Genomic DNA, 13,067 nt, shown 5'->3' with positions numbered 1-13,067 from the left:
TTTCCTCCAAAAGATTACAATAGTAAACTTATTATAAATATAAACAATTACAAGAAATAATCACAATAAGAAAACAACGGGCGACCTTATCGCTAACAGCGATCTCTTCCAGCCAATTTTTGGATGGAGAGGAGTAATTATAAACAATTTGGTGGGAGGCACGATGAAAATTTTTGTTAGTAATACTAAATAATACTAAACTATAATAGTAAATTCAATAATATCACTATATTGTGATAACGACCACATATCTTGTCCATTCAACATTGTTCCGAATGAAGCGTTAATTTGGACTATAATATAACATGCGATACCTAGTGATAAATCGTCTTGGACGCATAGCAACGGGCTACGCACTGATTTGGTCTCACGCGCTCAGGCAGGGCTGTCCAATCATAGAAATTTATGAATTTAAAGAAAACAAATTCGCCTTTTTTGTTTCCTATACAGGACATCGATTTATTAAAAAGTCTCGTGTACTTTTCTTTTCTCTGGTCGTAGTCGGCCATTTTGTGGATTTGTATTATTAGTCTTCTGTGATCCGTAATTTGAAATATATTTTAAACAACTTAGTATGGCAAACAAGCTGACGGCCCACCTGATGGAAAGTGGTAACCTTCGCCTATAGACATGAACAAATAGCATCTATAATAGAATATATTGTCTTTTAATTTCAGATAAGTCATTTGTCATTATTTATTTTAGTTGTAAATTTACGTTATGTCCTTGTGGTCCTGAGATAGAATACTGAACTCCTACATTTCCCGTGGGTGTTGTAAAACGCGACTAAGGGAGAGCAAGAACGGGGCAGCAGCATACCTCTTAAAACATCTCTAAGGCCTGACTTCGGTTGCCAATCCGCCTGCCTAGCATGGCAACTACTGGCAAAACTCTCCAAGGGACGCTTTAGTTCAGCAGTCCACTGCTGACTGTCCACAGTCAAATGACATTTTTTTTTTATACAACTTAGAATGGCAAACAAACTGACGGCTCACCTGATGAAAAGTGGTAACCGTCGCCTATAGACATATGTCATAGATAACTCAAAGCGTTTATCTATCTATTTTCTTTCTTCTTGTAATTGTTTATATTTACAATAAGTTTACTATTGTAATCTTTTGGAGGAAACAATAAAGAGTATCTGTCTATCTATCTACTTATTAATTATCAGAAGAATTTAATATTTATTTGACACTAAATTATATACACATAAAGTGTTTTATTGACGCAGATTCCTCAAGTCCTGTTGAAGCTACAAAATAAAATATGCTACAACTATTGTTCTTGTGAAGGTATTTTATAAAGAATGAACAAAAAAGTATCGAGTTTGAAGCAGTAAATAGTCACGTTGGCAAATAATTATTATATATTATTTCTATGTAAATGCATACGGTTACCAAAAAAGATTTTTCCTTCATTACTTATTTATTTATACTTTATCGTACATACTATTAATACGTAAAGATATATGATAGTGAAAAGCAAATATACAAAAGAGAGCTTAACTCTGCAAGAGTCCTTTTTTAGTAAACCCAAATTCCTTTCTTTATTTATTAACTAGAAATAGCAATAGAAAGTAAAATTAAAAATGGTAAAATTTTATATTAAATTGAGTTAATATAATATTTTACGTGAAACCGTATTAACAGTCATTGTGATATTTACAAGCGACGTCAGAAAGAAGGAGATTTTCCATTTTGTTTTATTTTATGTTTGTTACCTCATAACTCAGACAGTTCTAAACCGATTTCAAAAATTATTTTTTTATCTGATAGGGTATACTTACAGATAGATCCCACAGTAGTTTTATCAAAATCTGTTTTGTTTTAGTTTAGTTTTTAGATCAAATTTATTGATTTTGTCACAATTGAAATCGGGTAATTTTATGAGACACAATATTTAATTATTTTGCAATAATAATTGCTTATACTTTTATTTTTTGAAAGATAATTAATTTCAAAAAATAAAAATGAAATAACAGTTATGCTTTAAATACAGTAAGGACTCGTAGGTCCTTAAACTCGGTAGTGACAACCCTGCACGCATGTACTTTCGTTTTCGGCACGGCGGCGGCGGCAGTAGAGGCGATTTCACCGGTCCCCCGCATTAGGTCATCGGGTAACGGTTGTGAGACGCTTATTGGTGTATGTCCCAAGTTATATGATGTAGCGGATAGGTTTGCTTGCCACGTTTTAAGATGGAGATGTTTATTATTAATACTTTAATACATATGTAATCGACAATTATATATTTATATATGGTAAATATAAATAATTAATTGTGTAATAGTAACAAGTTAGTAATAACAAGACAGAGGAATAAATGGATATAGATAAATATATATATATATATATATATATATATATATATATATATAGACATATATATATATATATATATATATATATATATATATATATATATATTTGGAGTTCTAAACTGATGGAAATGATATTTTAATAACTGTTAACCGTTCGTAAAATAAGATGTTACAAATTGAAATAAATCGTCCGGCAACGGTTATTAGTGGACTGTATAAGAATTATTACGATGATGGTAGGTAAATAATGAACACAAGAGGATAATGAAGGTGGAGACCACTGACCTGAAACTTTGTAGTTAGCAGGATTTGGTTCTGGCTTTAGGCTTCCCAGAACTTCTGGCTCGTTCGAACTTACCCTCAGATCCGGGTTACCTATTCACCGCCTTGAACCGACCAGCAGTGCAATGCCCTCCTCTCAATCAGCCTCTTGGTTATGTGTTACATAATTAAAATTACATAATAAAAGCGATACGAAACGATATATATTAATTTGTACGATATTCGCGGCAATATATGCACGCGCGCGATAATATTCGAAAACGAGAACGACGACAACAAACGCACGTTCTACCGACACATTCGATAACAATAGACAAGACTTCTTTTTCTTTTTTACGATATTGTTGCCAGGCGAAATTTATTAAATTTACAATTCTTTACAATAACTAATAAATATACCGTCAAAAATATAGCGAAGTTATAAATAGCATTATAAATAAGCATGAGTTTTACCTTTTTATAAATATCATATTTATCATAACGAATAAAAGCTACTGTTTACACTAATGATAATTTAGGAATTTTTTTAATAATAGACGATATATGTGTATATTTAATTGGTATAACAATATTTTAAAATAATCATTTGTGTCCAGTGGATGAAGTAATTTTAAAATTATGTTCCACAAGACAAAACTCGTCATCAATTGTGACAAAAACTAAAAATTTTTGATTTAAAATCTAAACTAGTGAAATGAGTTTTATAAAACTTCTATAGAATCAATCTGTAAGTATATTCTATCAGGTAAAAAAAGAATTTTCCGGATCGGCTTACGACTAACGGTGTTATGAGGGTACCAAACAAAAAAAATACAATCGAATTGCGAAAGTCTTTCCTTTGAAAATCGGTTGAAAATAAAGATTTTCTTTCAAATAAATTTTATTCATCAACATCGTTATCTTCTCAACCATTATCTGTCCACTACTGGACACAGACCCCCATAGACTGCCATAAGGAACGGCCCTGAGTCACCTGTTAAACAAATTTTATTACAAAAAATGAATAACAGTTTTTTTAATCTCAATTCATTTTTTTTTTTTTTATATTTCACGAAGATAAAATAAACAACACCGCATTTATACGCTCTAATACCTTTGAACAAGTGAAACTTTCTGATGCTTCATGAAAATATTAATATTTTTAGACATAATTAAATCAGTTGTTTTTATTAATTATTATTTTAGAGTAAATTTATTGTACACTGCAGCCTCGTTACTTTATGGAGCTTGAAGTTTTCATTTTACTCATCTTTAATGGTTTCCACTTAATATAGTAGTTCAATATTTAATAAATTTTCAGTTAAATACTAGCTAACTTGAACAAATACTGTTTTTTTTTAATTTTATCTATTAAAAACATTTTAAAAATATAGCCAAATCGGTCTAACTGTCCAAATGTGTTTATCAACAAAAAGCATTTTAGTTATAACTATGTTATGTAGGTAACTATATACGTTATTATGTATAAATTTATATTTTTTCCATTTCTTTTTATTATATATCTATCTATATTGAATATCTTCAAAAATATTGCAAATACCATTATTGTTAATCTTTTCTTAATCGAGGTAGTTAATCTTACTTTACAATCAAGATGGAAGCCGGTTTTCTGAAACAAAATTTTGCCTTAAAAATTATTATTACTCAAATTATTCCTATGTTTTATTTATTCATAAAGAATATAAACTGCAACAAATATAAAATCAGTATATAAATAGACCAACATCGTAGTAAATTTTATAAACTCAATTGAAAAATAATTAAAAAATTTAAATAAATTAAATTTAGAATTGGCAGACACTGATAATGATAGTCATTTAAAATTTAAAAAAATATACATATATAATGTTGATAAATGTTGTGTTTATAATCAAATTAAAGAACGAGTTGTGTAGGTACCGACTGTTGACATAAATCATTGATATATATCACGGTGACGTCATCAATGATTACATATCCTAATTAATTCATTATAACATTTTCATTAATATAGAATTATAATAGGGCGAAAGTATAATAAATTTTAATTTACATGTATTATTTAAATAAAGACACCCAGACGAGATATTCATAATTAATTGTAAATACTTTTAAATTTCTATTTAAATATATTATTTTTATTCACATTAGAATGAATGCTTTATGTTATTCTTAATATCGTGTATAATATAGTATATGTCATATATGTGTAAGTATATTTGTTATTTATATATATTTATTCGTTTATATATGTAATTTTAGTATGTATGTATATCAATAATTAGTAGTACCGCATTCGAGTATTCTGACACTTCCCTATGGTTGACTGGGAGAGAATGCTTTTAGCATTAAGTCCGCCATGTACACATATTTGTACTAATGAATAAATAAATTTAAAGAAATGCTTTATAAAAATACAGATAATTTCTTATTATCAACCTGTGTTAGTAATAATAGATACAAATTAAAAAAAAAGTAGGTATATATAGCTATAATAGTAAATGTCATAATTTATGGTGGAGATTAGCGTATAAAAAAATAAAGTATATAAAAAAAGGGAAAATAATAATAACAAATAATAGACAATGCTATTAGTATTAAATCTGCATTTTGTAACACACTTTCATTTCATTACTAAAATTTGTTAAAATAATAAATAGAAGCTTTCTTCCTACTTGTACTTGTAAAAACAAGTATTGTAGTTGCAAAATTTAACATACGGTATTTTTATTATATTATATCAAAATGTTATATTTTACCTGCGTTTATTTATAAATAAATCCGTCCGTTTTGAATATCTAATATTATAAATATATATGTATACATATGCACATATAAAGTTCATTAGATAATGCAATTAATAAAAAAAAAGATTTTTTTAATAGATGATAATGGAATGGTAACCTCGCCTACGCTATCGGTATACACTGACACGGCACCAGCGAGAGATGATAGGTGAGAATGAAGCAGGTCAGTAAGCCTACCGTGACGAATCTAACAATAAATCAATCAAGATGGTTTCCAGGGGAACCACGAGGAGGTTGACCTGACAGGGTATATTGTTAGCAATGGGGCTACTAATCCCCATTACTAACAATCCATTCCGCCCTAAACAAAATGATTATTTTGTAAAAAAAGAAACTATCGCTATCGCTTGTGACCTAAATCGTGCACTGTTTTCCTTTCATTTGCCTTCGATTGTGTGTCAGTGGCGTGAGGTCGTACTCGGGAGGGGCCGGGTTCATCTGTGGAGGGCGCGGGGGCGGGGGGGAACTAACGGGACCACGGTTTAGATCATCCACGGGCCGGAATGTTGTTCGGCTGGTTACGAGGATAAAGTTGTTAAGTAATAACTGGGCAGTGCGTAGCGGTCGTTGCTTCGCTTCACATCGCGTTTCCGATCGTTTGTCAAAATGGATATAGGATTTATTTATTTATAAAACATACACCAATAATATGTTCACAATAATTAAACAGACCATGTACAATGTTATAAGTATGTAAGTAATGAAAAATGACTATTCAAAAATGCTTAAATTTAAGTTTATTTGAACAAAAACATTTCTTTCTTTCTTTCTAAGCTAAAAGCTAGATGAACATATCAATTTAAGACGTATACAGTTTTAATAAGTGTTATCTATCTATCTATCTATCCTATTTAAGTGCTGCGCTCTTGTCGGTGGAGCTCTTGCCACTCACTACGATTTTTAGCAAGTCTCTTCACCTCTTGATACGACACGACACCAACTCCTTCCTTGATCTGCCTTTCAACCGTGAAGCAGTTGTGTTTGTATGGCTGTGTTTCGGTTTGAAGGGTGGGATATAGGGCGTATTTACGTGGTACGGAGAAATAACACCTAAGTCCTCTGGAATGGCAACGCATGAGGGGTATCATGGGCGAAACAGTATACTCTGTTACGTTCATGGTACTGCTCATGTCTATAGGCGACGGTTACCACTTTCTATCAGGTGGGCCGTCAGCTTGTTTGCCATTCTAAGTAAGGCTGCGCGTTTACTAACGCAACATTTGTACAAAATTTGATAAATTTCTTAATTATAAGAAATTTGTTTTTCTTTCAATGAAACTATAAAAAGTCAAATTGACTTTAGTATTTCTTTAATCATCTAATAATACAATTTTCAATTACATCTTATATGATCTTGTGTTAATAGATATTATTGTGCGAAAATATCCAAATTTTGCATGTGCGTGCGCGCGCGCACCGCCCGTTACGTGTGTCCGCATTCCGAACACGCGTGCGCTATGTTTAGCCGCCGGCGCCGCTCGATCCGAGGCTATTAGGTCACCGCCGGCTCTAGGATGCCGGTGGAGACATTCTGTATTCAATTTGTAAAACAATTTATGTCTTAGTTTAATTTCATTGCGATATACGACGCGACTCGCTACATAATGGAGCTGTTTTGTTTCTTGGATTCAAAATAATGTTTTGCGACTATTTTCGTTTGGAACACTTTATCTGAAGTTGTATGTTTAGGTTTATATGGCAAATGAGTAGGTAGGCCACCTGATGGAAAGTGTAACGATCACCTGTAGACCTGAACAGCGTCATGAGCATCATATTCTGTAACACTCAATTATTTCTATACAAAATTATATCTTATTAAATCACCTTTTCTTTTGAGTAATATTAATGTAAGATATCTCCAAGTAAATTCTAGAAATAATAAGCTATTTAGTATACCTTTTTCGCATACGAATTACATTATATTTTTCTTATGAGAGCTTGTAATTTTTATAATCAGCGGTTCCTCTCTTAATATGTCCGTTCAGAGAGGATCTAAACTTATATAAAAAAACACGTTAGAGAGGAACTTTGCGCAAGTTCCGTTTAATTAAAGACGGAAAAATCATTTTAAATTTGTTAATTGTTATTGTTATATCTCTTTTCTTTTTTTGTTTTGGCGCCATAGCCTGACTGCAGTTGCCAATTCGTGTAGCAAGCGTGGCAACTATTGGCAACACCCCATTTATGGGGGAGGCCTATCAAGCGGTGGATAGGTAACAGCTTAACTAATAATAATAATAAGATATATTATGTGTATGTTTATAATATATAAATTTATCAAATATAGTTTTATTTTTTTCTCTATTCAAAAATGCACCGACTACGTATTTCTCGGTTCGCCCAATGGTTGACTGGTAGAGAACACCGTCCGGTGTTAAGTGAGCCAAATGTACATAGAATTTTACTGTGCGTTAAAGTTTAAATAAATATATGTAAATGTTTGTCGGCAGGTCTGCTGGACGCGCTGGACTCGCAGGTGGAGGACGTGAAGGGTTGTCCGGGCGTGTGCATGAACGTGCTCGCGTCACTCGTGTGCTCCAAAGTGCTGGACGACGTGGAGTGCCCCAAGCCATCGATGAAGTGCTGCGCGGACGAACCCTTAGGTACAGTTATATTATTTTTAATCAATTTGGCGTGAATTTACTGGGTACAGAGGAATAACATCTGAGTCCTCAGGAATGGCAACGCATGGGGGGGTATCATGGGCGTAACAGTATACTCTGTTATGTCCATGGTACTGCTCATGTCTATAGGCGACGGTTACCACTTTCCATCAGGTGGGCCGTCAGCTTGTTTGCCATTCTAAGTTGTATAAAAAAAAAAAAAAAAAAAAATTTCAAAGAGGCAAGAAACGTAGGAAGACAACGAACCTTGTTTGATCAAAGCTAATATAATATTAAATAGTGCCTGCCACTACACATAAATCGTCTTTAACAATTTGGCCAGCCGGCATTTTTTATATATTTGTATATTTACATTATTTTCTTGTTCATAATCTTTTTGATATTTTTATAGTTCCGTACCTTTAAAGGAGAAAACGGAACCCTTACAGGATCACTTCGTCGTCCATCCGTCTGTCTGTCAAGACCCTTTTTTCTTAGGAACGCGTGAAGGTATCAAGTTGAAATTAATATCATATACTCAGGTCTGCAATCTCTTAAAGCAGTGAAAAAATCAAGCTTCTAAATCGACGCAATAAAAAGATACGGCCGTTTATGTTCCACTTATATCGCATATTTTGACATTCGCCAAGGGAATTTAAACCTATAGGGTACTTCTTGTTGAACTAGAATCATGAAATTTGGCAAGAAGCAATGTCACGTAGCACAAGTAAAGGAAACAATCAGAAAATCGTATAACTGTAGTTATTTTACGAAAAATAAATAAACTTATTGTTTTTGTAAGCAACCCTCATTGCGCAAGTCCGACTTGCACTTGACTAAGCCAGCCATTTTGTTAGTTTAAATACACAGTTTTGAGTGACATACTGTTTTATCGTTCTCCGATCACAGGTGTAAATTGATAAATTATCACCATTTTTTTTTTCAAGATTTTTTTTTACTGTCTCATAGTAAACGGTCACTGTAGCCTATGGACGCCTGCAACACTAGGGTTGTCACGTTGCCCACCCTGAAAAAACTTTAAAATACCCTTTTTGAAAAATATATACCATAAATATATACCCATACTGCAGTCTCAAAGATAGATGTAGATAGATATGTTAATTACTTCTCTCCATCCAAAGGTTGCCTGGAAGAGATCGTTTTTAGCGATAAGGTCGCCCATTGTTTTCTCATTGTGATTATTTCTTGTAATTATTTATATTTATAATAAGTTTACTATTGTAATCTTTTGGAGGAAACAATAAAGAGTATCTGTCTATCTATCTATATTGCGTTTTTCAGGTAACGACACCATGACGACCTACCGGCCGGTCACGACCACCACGGAGGCCTACGAGGAAGACGAAGAGAGCACCATCAAAGCGCCGGCGCACGACAAATACAAAGACAGTGGTAATTATTAGGTACACCATATTAAATATTAGGATTTACTATATCTAGACACGAGATACCATGGTTCCTTTTTTAATGGACGATAATGGAATGGCAACTCCGCCTGCGCTAACGGTATACGCTGGTGGAGTACCTGTTGGAGATGTTAGGTGAGGATGAAAAGGCAAGTCTTTTTTTATAGGATGATTATGGGATGGTAACCCCGCCTGTGCTAACGGTAAATGCTGGCACTAGTGAGGGATCTTATCTTATTTTTCGCATATGGGGTCAGCTAAGCCGATGCACGTCGACCCATACGGATCTTTTGTGCTTCCTCCTGCCTTATACCATCATTTCATAGATCCTATGTATTACCCTAACGATACCCCGCGGTTTAAGATATCTGTAGTCTCCTGGTTCTGGATAAGCCGTTCCCAGTAGACTCATACGCATACTTGCCAACGAATCGCAGTTGCACATCAAGTGATCCATGGATTCCGATTTCTCCCCGCACAGTCTGCACAATGTGTCCGAAGATAGACCCATCTTGTGTAGTATATGTCTTATTGGCATATGTCCAGTTTGGGCACCCATAATGAGTCTTGAGTAACTAGTGAGGGATGGTAGGTGATAAGGAAAAGGCAGGTCAGTTAGCCCTGACGGTTTCCTGACGGGGACCACGAGGAGATCAATTTGACAGGGTATATTGCTAGCAATGGGACTGGTAGTCTGTGTTACTAACAATCTCTTCACCAAGACACCATGGTTTTGAAGGTGGCTACGTGTTTCGAACAGAATTTTAGACTAACTCTTGAAGACTTTAAAAGAATTGTGGGTTATAGTTGCCAGTTGTTTTAGTGGCACTTTTTAGAGGGAGACTTTGTACAAAAGTCGATTGCTTGGGTACCTCTGTCCCATTTGTGTTTCAACCGTGAAGCAGTTGTGTTTGCCTTGCTGTTTCGGTTCGAAGGGTGGGATATGGCGTAAATTTACTGGGTACAGAGGAATAACACCTGAGTCCTCAGGAATGACAACGCATAGGGGGTATCATAGGCGAGACAATATACTCTGTAAAAATAGAATAGAAATAATTTTAATTAGAATAGACTCGTTTACAAGTTTATTTAAAACGACACGTTTTATGATTCCGTCACTTGCAACGGCAATAAAGAAGCAGGTCTTCTTTTCATTTAAAAGTTTCTTCTTGTCGGTGCAACGAATTCATGTATCTTCCTCCAGCCAGCTCTATCCCAGGCCATATCCTCGACCTCCCTATACGACATGACACCTAGTGTTTCTTTTGTCTGTCCCATCTAGTTATTCCTCAGTCTTCCTCTTCCTCTTTTGCCCTCTATTTTAAAAGAAGCAGGTGAGTAGGAAATATTTACCTGAAAATTTTTCATCGCGTAAAGTCCCGATAGTGTATTTAAAATATGTCAATATTTGCTGAGAACAACAATGATTACTATCAAATACATTTATGCACAAAATTATATATTTATATGATACCGTGGCCTATAATTAGCAAAATTTTATTTTACTAGCACTATTAACACTGCTGACCGGTGACAATTTAACTCGTCTTTGCACTAGCGTGCACGTACGTCCTCCTACCACGACGGGCAACACCGTTTGTATTACAAAGCGTTCATGACCAAATAATTTTCTTCCACTTTCTTCCACGCACAACCATTCTTTGGAATCAACTTCCAGCAGCAGTATTTCCGAACCGCTACGACAACATAACCTTCAAGAAAAGAGTATATTCCTTTTTAAAAGGTCGGCAGCACACCTGCAATGCCGTTGGTGTTGTGGGTGATCATGGGCGGCGGTAGTCACTTACCATCAGGTGAGCCGCATGCTCGTTTGCCCCCTGCGTTGTATAAAAAAAATTACTTTTCATTGTATTTAGGTTTTTATCACAATTTTTGTTTATTTATTTATTTTATTTTATTGGCACATAAAACAGATCACAACCATAAAAAACTTAAATAATAGTTACATTTGTGATTCGGCTAGGTTATAATCCGATCACATTATGTGCACAGCTCGAGTAATTCATGTAAAGCAAACACATAAAATAAAGAGAATACTTAAAACGTTATATAAATATATAAAAGGTAAAACTATATAAAAAAAAAGAACATATTTTCAATCATATTACAAAATAGAAAACAAGTTCTTCCCAAAAAGCAAATATTTTGTACCGAATATGTCGATGGATTTGTGGTGTGTTTAATTTCAAAGATTTCATTCATGACGGAATTTCCGGTCAGCGAAGTGTTAAATTGTCACATTGCTTGATTTCACTGCTGTACCGCTGGGTGCAAAGTGTTGCTACATAGTGAGAAGAACCCGTAAACCCGTGCTTTCAAATCAACATCATATTTTTTAATACGGCCATGTCGACTTTTTGCAGGCAACATAAACTGCCCGGGGGTGTGTGTCGAGGCCCACCTATCTCTGTACTGCCAGGCGTACCTCACGTCGCAGGACCTGTGCGTGCAGGGCAGGCTGTGCTGCGTCACCAAGGAGGGCTACGGGAACAAGCCGCCGCCGGATCTCGTCGTGCCCAGTGAGAAGAAGCAGCCTACCAAACGGCCCACCACCGCTGTAAGTTATTTATACTAATGAAATAGGTCATATTTGGTTTTGATGTAATATTAAATTTATTTGGTTTTAATTTTACTTCAATTTTTTAATTTGCTTATACGTATTTTTTAATAACGGTTTTTTTTTATTTTATTTATAATAATATAGTTCTCTGGCTACGCATAGATTTATTAATTTATTTATTTTATTCATTAGTACAAATATGTGTACATGGCGGACTTAATGCTAAAAGCATTCTTTCCCAGTCAACCGTAGGGAAGTGTCAGAATACTCGAATGCGGTACTACTAATTATTGATATACATACATACTAAAATTACATATATAAACGAATAAACATATATAAATAACAAATATACTTATACATATATGATATATACTATGTTATACACGATATTGAGAATAATATAAAGCACTTACTGCTCGGATAAAGTAAAAAAGTGAGCGTGAATGCTTTTTTTGAAAGACGGTTTAGTCGGATTGATGTAAATTTAATTAAAGCTTGATAAAAATCCGTTAATTATATATATTAAGTGAACGTTAATGTCCTTCTTGTTATTGTAATTTCTTGGTGATAGAAATCCTGCAATGATATACGAAGTCCTGCTATTTTCTTTACTAGTATACTGTGCTTTATATTTAATCTTTTATAAACATGTCCCTTTTGTTAATATGTAATCGATGACTTAAGAAAATGTTGTGTACATCTCTAATTGGTGTAAATGCAAGATGCAAGCCCTGTATATCAATTAAAATTAATTTTGTATTAATTATTTATAACTGAATGAATTAATTCTGTATTTACATTGTGGATGTACCTTTTAAAATTGAATAAATAAAATCTTAAAAATGAAATAGTACAAAATTCTATTGATTTTTTGCTAATGAATACAATTAATTCTTAAAAAAAATAATTGTGGTTTTCAATAGCATTTGTTTGTTTATATATGTTTAATTTAGTATTGTCTAATGTTGTGTTTCGTTTGCTTGTATTTTATTTTGTGCAAATTCTAGTGGCTACCAAATTACTATTTAAGTATATAATTATGTATTATTTTAGCTGTTTGTTTGC

General features: G+C 33.6%; 1 protein-coding gene across 1 annotated transcript in view; it reads left to right on the top strand.

The window, feature by feature from the left end:
- The window catches only part of LOC113512698 (protein masquerade), a 42,584-nt gene that overhangs the window by 15,931 nt on the left and 13,586 nt on the right, over positions 1 to 13,067 (top strand). The window contains exons 2-4 of the mRNA XM_052894966.1: positions 7,839 to 7,991; positions 9,294 to 9,404; positions 11,803 to 11,996. Coding sequence (XP_052750926.1) covers positions 7,839 to 7,991; positions 9,294 to 9,404; positions 11,803 to 11,996 — 458 coding nt within the window. The remainder of the gene's footprint in view (positions 1 to 7,838; positions 7,992 to 9,293; positions 9,405 to 11,802; positions 11,997 to 13,067) is intronic.

This window comes from Galleria mellonella, unplaced genomic scaffold, assembly GCF_026898425.1.
Source record: "Galleria mellonella isolate WM207_F2 unplaced genomic scaffold, CSIRO_AGI_GalMel_v1 utg257, whole genome shotgun sequence".
Lineage (NCBI taxonomy): Eukaryota > Metazoa > Arthropoda > Insecta > Lepidoptera > Pyralidae > Galleria > Galleria mellonella.
Note: the sequence above shows the minus strand (reverse complement) of the source record. Positions and strands in the feature narration are given on the sequence as shown.